We start from the raw sequence: 12,192 nt of genomic DNA on the forward strand, positions 1-12,192 counted from the left end.
GACAGGTGAGCAGGACTTTACTTTTTTACATTGCACGAATCCCTCAACATACGAATTACCATTGTATGTTGAGGGATCACTAGACATGTGCAGAACCAAAAATCAGAATTAACGAATGCATTCGTTGTTTTTAACGAATGCATCCGTTTTTTAAACGAATGCATCTGCAAACGAAAAAAATTTTGCGGATGCATCCGAAAACCGAATATGATGAATGCACAGAATTCCGAATATTCACAGAACCAAAAACATTTTAAAAACGAAAACGAACAAAACGAGAAAAAAAAATTTTTGGTTCTGCACATGTCTACACTGCATCAAATTAGACTGTATGTCTGTCATCCTGAAAGGAAGTTTCTCAAACTGTTTGCTGAAGACAAGTTTATTTTGGTATCATTGGACCACAAAAAATGGTTGCAGTAATTCATGTCCTTTGTCTGCCTATTTGGTTCAGATGATATCAAGGTAACCAGCTGAGAAGTACAAAGATGAGTGTGTATTGTCTACAGTCAAACATAGAGGAGGGGGTTTCATGGTCTGGGGCTGCTGGCACTGAGAAGCTACAGTTATTTGAGGGATCCATAAATGCCAACATGTACTGTGACATACTAAAGCAGAGCGTTATCCTGTCCGTTCTGAAACTGGGTCACAGGGCAGTATTCCAACATGATAATGACCCCAAACAAATCTCCAAGGTGACCACTCCCTTGCTAAAGAAGCTGAGGTTAAGGTCATGGACTAGCCAAGTTTGTCTCTAGAACTAAATCCTATTGAGCATCTGTAAGGCATCCTAAAACAGAAGATGGGGGAGTGTCTGACATCCACCAGCTACATTATGTCGCAATGGAGGAGAGGAAGAGGACTCCAGTGGCAACCTTTGCAGCTCTGGTGAACTCCATCCCCAAGAAGCTTAAATGGGTACTCCTGTTGAATTTTTATTTATTTTTTTCAAATCTACTGGTTCCAGATCTGTTAATTACTTCTATATTAAAATGTTAAACTTTCCAGTGTTTATCAGCTGCTGTATACTACAGAGGAAGTTGTGTAGTTCCTTCCAGTGTAGCCACAGTGCTCTCTGTAACACCTCTTTCCGTGTCTGGGACTATCCAGAGTAGGAGAAGTTTGCTATAGGGATTTGCTTCTACTCTCTGCTGACACCTCTGTCTGTTTAATGGCTGTGTGTTGTTTTTTTGAGAGGACACAACATTAACAGTTTTGCAGGCTGTGCACTCACTACTTTACATTGTAGCAGAGTGTAATTTCTTAAGTGTTGTAACATGAAAAGTTGAAAAGATATAATAAGATGAAAATGATGTAAAGAAATAATAATAAATTATGAACAAAAATGTGAGGTGTAAAAAAAATACATTGAAATACAAACCTTCCTTTCTCAGGTTTACAACTAAGACTGCAGTGTGTTGAGAGCAGGAAGAGCGGATCATCAGGATAAGTTACCAAATGAACATGGTTCATGGCGCTGGCCCATAAAAATGTTTATTTTTTCACATAAATCAGGACATACTTTTAATGTATCCAAACATTTTTTAGATTTAAATGTGTTTTGTAATCACTTATTTTAATTTCTTTTGTTCTTTAAAAGTTCACATACTGCTATTCATCTCCATTGTGTCTTTAGAAAGATAAACGACCCAATATACTAGATTAAATCCTGCAAATGCCATTGGAAATAGTATTCTTGCATATTGATCTATTTTACTAGTACCACTTAGAGGACTTGATGACATTCCTAGCTGTGAAAAGTCTGCAGGTTGAGCAATGATTTGTTGACCGTATGTACTGAATGAAGGTAAGTTGTCTTCTAGAGACACATTTTCTTGAGAGACCATCGAGTTCATTCTTTTCTTTAAGTTGCAGTTGGAATCAGAATGCTGTAAATATAGCACATAGTATTAGACAGACCACAATTATACCAGATGAATGTAAACCAGAAGAATAGCCTATTCACACAAGATTAAGAGGTTGTCCAGGGAAAGAATATTGATGGACATCAACAGGATAGGTCATCAACAGCTGATCAGCAGGGTGCTAACACCAGCACTCCCACCGATCAGCTGTTCAGGAAATCCTCTGCCCCGAAAGTAAACAATGTATGGGAGCAGGAAGCCTCAGAACAGTATATTGTGTTGTGGCGGTTCCAAGTTACTGCAGTACAGCCTCAACTTCAGCTCTGGATTAGCTATTGATGGCCTATCCTAATCTCTTTAATAAGTCCCCATTTTATGCTTTCTTTATTGTTTTTAGCAAAAATCCACAACATAATACTCAACATAATTTTATAATTATGTATTAAAGGGTACCTCTCATCAAAAACACTTTTGATATATTATAGATTAATGTATGCAGAATAACTTTACAATTGCATGTTATTAAAAAATATGCTTCTTTCCATTTAAATTTCCACTTTGAAGAAATGACCACTAGGGGTCTCCCTACCAGTCCTTGCAGCAAGCATTTCAGACTCATGCTGGAGTCCTAAACACTACGAGCTGCCAGTCTGCTTTGTTCACAAAGGAGAACACTCAGACCTGCCAGCCTGCTTTGTTCACAGCCTGTTTGGCTATGAACAAAGCAGGCTGGCAGCTCCGAGTGTTTAGGACTCCAGCATGAGTCAGAAATGCTTGCTGACAGGACTGTTCGGGAAAAATACAATAGAAAGAAGCATAGTTTCCATTAACATGCTATTGGAAAGTTATTCAACATTCATTAATCTAAAATATATCAAAAGTTTATTTGATGAGAGGTACCCTTTAATACATTGATTTACATGTGGCTTTAGCCCGTGGATTTCACCCACAACAATACACCTGCATAAAACCAGCACAGCTTTTTCAAGAACTCTGCAATAAATAATGCATAATATTTATTTCAATTTCTTTATTGTATACAAAAAAATCTAAGGAATTAAGAACATTTCGTAGAGAAGTGACATTTTATTTAGAGGCTGCCCTAAATTTGTTTTTAAAAAGTTACCCACAGTCAGTTTCCACAAGTTAGGCTATTTTCACATCATATTTGGTGATTATATTCAACTGCACTAAAGTCTGCAGGATATGTGACCAATAGGTAATAGGGCTTAGAGTAGATCTGCAATTGGCACTGTGTACACTGCTAAAAAAAACTGTTACATTGCATATAGTTGTACTGAAAAATGTTTAATACAGTTGAGGCAATAATATCCCAAAATAAATTGGTTAAATCTCTGCCAAAAGGACATTCTTTTGACACATGTAAAGATTATGACAATTTTGCCATTACTTTTGGAGAGATAATATTTCTGTAATACAGGGCTGTATGGAATGCCTCACAAGGCAACAAGGGGATTTTAATTCTCCCACTTCTGTTATTGAACCTTTAAATGTTGCCTTCATTAAGATCGTGTTATATTCAATGTGTTTGTATGACTAAATACTAGAGACGCATTTACAGATGGAAACTGCATTTATTTGTATGAGGACTCAGCTTCATAAAGAAGCCTGAACCATTACTCTCCATGTATTTCATGCCTATATTTGAAAATTAATAAAAAGATTGTTAAACATAAATGTTGCATTCACAGTAAACAGCAATTTCTCATTCTCTCCATTTAAGGAGGCAGGACTAGAGTTTGGCAGTTTGCCAACAGAACTCACACCTAGGATTCCTTTCCCTTACTCCTCTGGCCAATCACATCACAGAATCTACTCCGCTCTGATATGCCACGGCACAGTGAGGAAAATACACTAGATTAAAAAGGCTAGCACTGTGTTGAGGGATGATATACTCAAAAATCTGAAAAAGGAACCAATTGAGGGGTGGGCTAACACTTGTTATTAAAGGGGTACGCCGGTGGAAAACTTTTTTTTTAAATCAACTAGTGCCAGAAAGTTAAACAGATTTGTAAATTACTGCTATTAAAAAATCTTAATCCTTCCAGTACTGAATCACAAGCACAGTGCTCTCTCCTGACATCTGTGACCATGTTAGGAACTGAAAAGAGCAGCATATGTTTGCTATGGGGATTTTCTCCTGCTTTGGACAGTTCTTAATATGACAGAGATGTCAGCAGAGAGCGCTGTGCTTGTGATGTCAGCAGAGAGCTCTCTGTTCCAAAAAGAAAATAATTTCTTCTGTAGTATTCAGCAGCTAATAAGTACTGGAAGGATTAAGATTTTTTAATAGAAGTAATTTACAAAACTGTTTAACTTTCTGGCACCAGTTGATAAAAAAAAAAAAGTTTTCCACCGGAGTACCCCTTTAACCCCTTCACGACGAGCGACGTACATGTACGGCGCCGCGAAGTGTCACTTGGCGCGCGGCGACGTACATGTACGTCGCGGGGTTCCGGGAGCGCCACGTCACTGGTAGCGGTGATCGGGCCGGGATGACTGCTTTAATCTAACAGCAGGCATCCCGGCACATCGCCGAGGGGGGTCCTGAGACCCCCCCATGACCGCGATGCGCACAAATTACAGGTCAATTCAGACCTGCGATCTGCGCAATTCTGGGTCATACGGGTCACTGGTGACCCGGAAAATAAGAGGGATCGGGGGTTTCCGAGACACCCTCGATCCCCCTGAAGGGATAGTAGTTTGGTGGCAGGGGTGCCACCCCTCCTATCCCTGCTATTGGTCGGCCGAGCAACCGACCGATAGCAGACCGGGGGAGGGGGGTTAAAGTTCGGTTCCCCCGCTTTGCCCAACTATCGGTGTCCGGGAAAAACGGGGGAACCGTCCAGGGAAGGTCGGCGCCAAAGGTCCCTTACCTGGATCCCGGACTCCCGTTCGCGATCCTTCCCCACGTGCGGCGGCAGCAATACTTCCGGGTCCTGCTAGGTGAGTTGTTGCCTAGCAACATCTGGAGGGCCACAGTTTACAGTGGTCTCTAAACCGTGGCCCTCCAGATGTTGCGAAACTACAACTCCCAGCATGCCCAGACAGCTGTTTGCTGTGTGGGCATGCTGGGACTTGTAGTTTAGCAATATTTAGAGGGGTTCAGGTTGTAGATCACTAAGTGGTCTCCAACTGTAGCCCTCCAGATGTTGCAAAACTACAACTCTCAGCATGCGCAGACAGCAGTTTGCTGTCTGGGCATGCTGCGAGTTGTAGTTTTGCAACATCTGGAGGGCCACAGTTTTGAGACCACTGGACAGTGATTTACAACCTGAACCCCTCTAAATCTCAGCATAAGGCTGTCTTGGCATGCTGGGAGTTGTGCTTGCGTGCCTCCAGCCATTGCATAACTACATCTCCCAGCATGCCCTTCCGCAATCAGTACATGCTGGGAGATGTAGTTTTGCAACAGCTGGAGGCACACTGGTTGGAAAATACTGAGTTAGGTCACAGAACCTAACTCAAGGTTTTCCAGCCAGTGTGCCTCCAGCTGTTGCAAAACTACAACTCCCAGCATGCATGGTCTGTCAGTGCATGCTGGCGGCAGATTACAGTGAGTTCCCCGCTTCAAATTTGAGCTGCGGCAAATTTTCCGCCGCAGTTCAAACTCCTAGCGGGAGACTCAGTGTAATCTGCCGTCAGTGTGAATGTAACCTAAAAACACTACACTACACTAACATAAAATAAAGAGTAAAACACTACATATACTCACGTACACTGCCCCCCCACCACCCCCCTCCCCAATAAAAATGAAAAACGTATTGTACGGCAGTGTTTCTAAGATGGAGCCTCCAGCTGTTGCAAAACAAAAACTCACAGCATTTCTGGACAGCAACTGACTGTCCAAGCATGCTGGGAGTTTAGTCCATAGGGGACTATTCATAGCAATACCATGATTGCTAATACTGATCTGTTCTATGTATAGGACATAGAACAGATTAGTGTTATCGGCTATCTTCTGCTCTGGTCTGCTCGATCACAGACCAGAGCAGGAGACGCCGGGAGCCGGACGGAGGAAGGAGAGGGGACCTCCGTGCGGCGTTATGAATGATTGGATCCCCGCAGCAGCTCTGCGGGCGATCCGATCATTCATTCAAATCGCGCACTGCCGCAGATGCCGGGATCTGTATTGATCCCGGCACCTGAGGGGTTAATGGCGAACGCCCGCGAGATCGCGGGCGTCGGCCATTGCCGGCGGGTCCCTGGCTGCGATCAGCAGCCGGGATCAGCCGCGCATGACACAGGCATCGCTCCGATGCCCGCGGTTATGCTTAGGACGTAAATGTACGTCCTGATGCGTTAAGTACCACCGCACCAGGACGTACATTTACGTCCTGCGTCCTTAAGGGGTTAAAGTGACGGTGGTCAGATGTGCAAAAAACGCTCTGGTCCTGAGGTGTAAAATGGCCTGGTCCTTAAGGGGTTAAGCATTATGCTACATATCCCCCATTATGAATACCATAAAAAAAAATTGTGTTTTTGGTCACCTAGTCTTCCCAAACCGATTTTATTCAAAATTATCAAAAAGTCACATCTATCCCAGAGCATTACTCATGAAAAAAACACAGCTTGCTCCCTTCAAAAAACAAGAACCCACACAGGTAAAAGGGTTATTCCAGAATTTTTTTTTTATTTGACTATGCTACAGGGGCTGTAAAGTTAGTGTTGCTCATAATATAGTGTCCGTACCTGTGTGTGACGGTTTTCTCACAATTCTGCTGTGATTTTCACTCCAATATTTATTTTTACCAGCATACAAAATGACTGTTGTCTCAGATTTTTTCCAGGTTGCAATTCAGCCGAGACCTGACTCACTAGTCAGCTAATGACAGGGTGCCTGTGTGCTTCAATGGGTGGAGAGATCGCTTGGTGGGAGAGAGATCAATCTAAAACTAATGCAACAGCTGTAGGCACCCTGATTAAAAACCACTGGTCTTTGGATGCAGCTCATTTATGTTTCAATGGGTGGGGTGGCTTATGTGTGGGAGGGAGGAAAATGGAATTGTGGGATTTGTAGTCAAAAAAAGAAAATTCAAACAGGAAATACCAGTTCACAAAAAGCTAGCCACAGTGTTTTGGTAATCTAACAACACAGCCATCTAGCCCCAAGACAAGAGCAGATCCTTCCTAAACATGTCCATTACTGTCTGCCAGGTACGTACTAAAATCACCTCATGGTGGCTAACCACTTTAATGAATGAAAAAATAAAAAAGCTATGATTCTCAGAATATGGTGAGGAGAAGAAGTATAATCAGGGCCAGCATTAAGGTGGGGCAAATCGGGCAATTGCCCAGGGCCCCCTACGGGCTGATCAGTGGTGGATCCTCCCCTATCCCCCCCTCGATCTGCCACTTAGCAGCCCGCAGGGGGCCCCCTGTCACATTCGGGACATCCCTGTGTCCCGAAAGATCTTTTCAGGGCACAAGGATGTCCCGGTTACCTTTCTTCAGCCCGCGTTAACATTAAAAACTCAGGGGCCACCCGGAGGTAGCGTCAGCAGGGACGTCACTGACATCCCATGCGTGCGCCCATAGAACGGAGTATCGGAGCATCGAGGAGGAGAACACATGGTGGCCGGCATGGCAAGTTACAAGCTGCACGTTTGCCTTGGTGCTCCGACCACCACTCCTCCGTTCCCTAGTTTGTGACCCCTGACAAAAGGAGCGGTGGTCAGAGCACTGAAGTAGGGCAATACACAGACACACAGCCTCTGGCCATACACTGTATATGGCTGAAGGCTGTATGTCTCTAGGGGGCACTGCCTACCTAATGGGGGAACTACAACCTCATGCTGGGGGGAAATTTAATGCCAGCCTAATGTGGGGGGACTACAACCTAATTTGGGGGGGACTACAACCTAATGTGTCGGGAACTATACTGCCAAACAAATATAGGGAAACTACAACCCAATGTGGAGGAACTATACTGCCAATCAAATATGGGGAAACTACAACCTAATGTGGGGGAACTATATTGCCAACCAAACATGGGGAAGCGACAACCTAATGTGGCAGGAACTATACTGTCAACCTAATGTGGGGGAACTATACTGCCAACCTAATGTGGGGGGAACTATACTGCCAACCTAATTTGGGGGAATTATACTGCTAACCTAATGTGATTGAACTATACTGCCAACCTAATGTGGGAGAACTATACTTCCAACCTAATGTGGGGGAACTACAACATAATGTGGGGGAACTACAACCACCAACCTAATGTGGGTGAACTATACTGCCAACCTAATGTGGGGGAAGTACAACCTAATGTGGGGGAAGTAAAACCTAATGTGGGGGAACTACAACCTAATGTGGGGGAACTATAATGCCAACCTAATGTGGGGGAACTATAATGCCAACCTAATGTGGGGGAACTATACTGCCAACCTAATGTGGGGAAACTACAACCTAATGTGGGGGAAGTACAACCTAATGTGGGGGAACTACAATCTAATGTGGGGGAACTATAATGCCAACCTAATGTGGGGGAACTATACTGCCAACCTAATGTGGGGAAACTACAACCTAATGTGGGGGAAGTACAACCTAATGTGGGGGAACTACAACCTAATGTGGAGGAACTATACTGCCAACCTAATGTGGGGGGACCTATACTGCCAGCCTAATATGGGGGAACTACAACCTAATGTGGGGGAACTATACTGCCTACCTAATGTGGGGAAACAATGCTGCCAACCTAATTTGAGGGGAACTATACTGCCAACCTAATGTGGGGGAACTACAACCTAATGTGGGGGAACTATACTACCAGCCTAATGTGGAGGAACTACAGCCTAATGTGGGGGAACTATACTGCCAAACTAATGTGGGGGAACTACAACCTAATGTGGCGGAACTGTACTGCCAACCTAATGTGGGGGAACTACAACCTAATGTGCGGGAACTATACTGCCTACCTAATTTGGGGGAACTATACTGCCTACCTAAAGTGGGGAAACTATACTGCCAACCTAATGTGAGGGACCTATACTGCTAACCTATTGTGGGGGGAACTATACTGCCAACCTAATATGGGGGGAACTTTACTGCCAACCTAATGTGAGGGAACTATACTGCCAACTTAATGTAGGGGGAATTACAACCTAATGTGAGGGACCTATACTGCCAACCTAATGTGGGGTGGAACTATGCTGCCAACCTAATGTGGGGGGAACTATACTTCCAACCTAATGTGGGGGGAACTATACTGCCAACCTAATGTGGGGGGAACTATACTGCCAACCTAATGTGGGGGAACTACACAAAAATATAAAATTGTACTATTCTGATCCCTATAGCTCTATTATTTTTCTGTATATGGGGATGCATGAGGATAATTTTTTGTGCTTTGATTTGTAGTTTTTATCGGTACCATTTGTGTTTTGATGGGACTTTTCAATTGCTAGATATTTTTTTATGGTATTTGAAGAGACCAAAAATGTGCAAATCTGGTTAGTGAACTATTGCGACTTTTGGGTCCCCACTTTTGATGTTGCCCAGGGCCACGCTAAGCCTAAAACTGGCCCTGAGTATAATTAAAAGGAAAAAAAAGGTTTTAGCGTTTTTGACGTAAACATCTCAATAAATAAATCTCAATAAATATTATATATTATATTGCCATAATTGTTCTTATTTGTGCATAAAGGAAAATGTAATTATACTACCTTGATCTATCCCCTGGTTGGACTTAAATCCCCTGGTTGGACTTGATGGACGTATGTCTTTTTTCAACCATACTAACTATGTAACTATGTAACTATGCACTGTGTACAGACAGAAAAAATATACTGCCAACCTAAGGAGGAATGGCTGTGGATATAGTGTTTCTGGATTTTACTAAAGCATTTGATACTGTCCCTCATAGTCATCTGACAGGTAAGTTAAGGTCTTTGGGCTTGGAAACTTTAGTTTGTAATTGGATTGAACACTGGCTCATGGATCGTACCTAGAGAGTGGTGGTCAATAATTCATACTCTGATTGGTCCACGGTTATTAGTGGTGTACCCCAAGGTTCTGTACTGGGCCCGCTGTTGTTTAATTTATTTATCAATGATATAGAGGATGGTATTAACAGCTCTGTTTCTATCTTTGCAGATGACACCAAGCTTTGTAGCACAGTACAGTCTATAAAGGATGTGCATAATTTACAAGATGACTTGGATAGACTAAGTGTCTGGGCATCCACTTGGCAAATGAGGTTTAATAAATGTAAAGTTATGCATCTGGGTACAAATAACATGCTTGCGTCGTATGTCTTAGGGGGGATTAAACTGGCAGAGTCACTGGTAGAGAAGGATCAGGGTGTACTTGTAGATCACAGACTACAGAATAGCATGCAATGTCAGGCTGCTGCTTCCAAAGCCAGCAGGATATTGTCATGTATCAAAAGAGGTATAGGCTCGAGGGACAGGGACATAATACTCCCCCTTTATAAAGCATTGGTACGGCCTCACCTGGAATATGATGTTCAGTTTTGGTCGCCTGTCCATAAAAGGGACACTGCGGAGCTGGAAAGGGTGCAGAGACGTGCGACTAAACTAATATGGGGCATGGAACATTTTAGCTACGAGGAACGATTAAAGGAGTTACAATTGTTTAGATTTGAGAAGAGGTATTTAAGGGGGGATATTATAAACGTATATAAGTATATAAATGGCCCATACAAAAAATATGGAGGAAAACTGGTTTAACAGGTTAAACCCCCCCAAAGGACGAGGGGGCACTCCCTCGGTCTGGAGAAGAAAAGGTTTAGTCTAATGGGGCGACATGTCTTCTTTACCATAAGAACTGTGTCACACCACCATGGTGATCAAGAGCGAGCATGCGCTCGAAACGCGTCCATTTTGCTGTGAATCACTGGCCAGGTGGTGTGTGGTGAATTCTATCCATGTGGGATATTTTTTGCTGCTGAATAACCAATAAATCAATGTTTTAGTGGAATTGCTGGATCGACTTTCCTCTTTCTTTGCTATGCGTATTAAGACAGGCCAGGCTGAGGATCCGTGCAAGACCAGTGGGAGGTGAGCTGAAGATTACTATTTTTTCTCCTTTGTTGCATTGTTTGTAAATGAATGCATAGTCTAGTTTGCCACACCGCTTGGAATATCAGCATTAACATTTTTGTGATTAATCCCATCTCTGGATTACATAGTGGTGCCGGAGTATAAAGTGGGAGATTTGTGGACAGTTTTACAAGTGAAAGATTTGTGCACAGCCATTGGGACAATCATTGGCACATTCAATTGTGGAACTACAATACCATTTAATGGATTTCCTGGTTGTTTATGTTACGCCGAGCGCTCCGGGTCCCCGCTCCTCCCCGGAGCGCTCGCTTCACTCTCCCCGCGGCAGCGCTCCGGTCACGTCCTCTGACCCGGGGCGCTGCGATTCCGCTGCCAGCCGGGATGCGATTCGCGATGCGGGTAGCGCCCGCTCGCGATGCGCACCCCGGCTCCCCTACCTGACTCGCTCTCCGTCTGTTCTGTCCCGGCGCGCGCGGCCCCGCTCCCTAGGGCGCGCGCGCGCCGGGTCTCTGCGATTTAAAGGGCCACTGCGCCGCTGATTGGCGCAGTGGTTCCAATTAGTGTTTACACCTGTGCACTTCCCTATATCACCTCACTTCCCCTTCACTCCCTCGCCGGATCTTGTTGCCTTAGTGCCAGTGAAAGCGTTCCTTGTGTGTTCCTTGCCTGTGTTTCCAGACCTTCTGCCGTTGCCCCTGACTACGATCCTTGCTGCCTGCCCCGACCTTCTGCTACGTCCGACCTTGCTTCTGTCTACTCCCTTGTACCGCGCCTATCTTCAGCAGCCAGAGAGGTGAGCCGTTGCTAGTGGATACGACCTGGTCACTACCGCCGCAGCAAGACCATCCCGCTTTGCGGCGGGCTCTGGTGAAAACCAGTAGTGGCTTAGAACCGGTCCACTAGCACGGTCCACGCCAATCCCTCTCTGGCACAGAGGATCCACTACCTGCCAGCCGGCATCGTGACAGTAGATCCGGCCATGGATCCCGCTGAAGTTCCTCTGCCAGTTGTCGCTGACCTCACCACGGTGGTCGCCCAGCAGTCACAACAGATTGCGCAACAAGGCCAACAGCTGTCTCAACTGACCGTTATGCTACAACAGTTACTACCACAGCTTCAGCAGTCATCTCCTCCGCCAGCTCCTGCACCTCCTCCGCAGCGAGTGGCCGCTCCTGGGATACGCTTATCCTTGCCGGATAAATTTGATGGGGACTCTAAGTTTTGCCGTGGCTTTCTTTCCCAATGTTCCCTGCATCTGGAGATGATGTCGGACCTGTTTC

General features: G+C 44.5%; 1 protein-coding gene across 2 annotated transcripts in view; it reads right to left on the reverse strand.

The window, feature by feature from the left end:
• Nucleotides 1-377: 377 nt before the first annotated feature.
• The window catches only part of GABRA6 (gamma-aminobutyric acid type A receptor subunit alpha6), a 42,788-nt gene continuing 30,973 nt past the window's right edge, over nucleotides 378-12,192 (reverse strand). For both annotated transcript variants that reach the window (XM_056516671.1, XM_056516670.1), the window contains one exon: nucleotides 378-1,889. In XM_056516671.1, the coding sequence (XP_056372646.1) occupies nucleotides 1,602-1,889 (288 nt within the window). In that variant the 3' untranslated portion in view covers nucleotides 378-1,601. The remainder of the gene's footprint in view (nucleotides 1,890-12,192) is intronic.

The sequence above is a fragment of the Hyla sarda genome, chromosome 4, assembly GCF_029499605.1.
Source record: "Hyla sarda isolate aHylSar1 chromosome 4, aHylSar1.hap1, whole genome shotgun sequence".
Taxonomy (NCBI): domain Eukaryota; kingdom Metazoa; phylum Chordata; class Amphibia; order Anura; family Hylidae; genus Hyla; species Hyla sarda.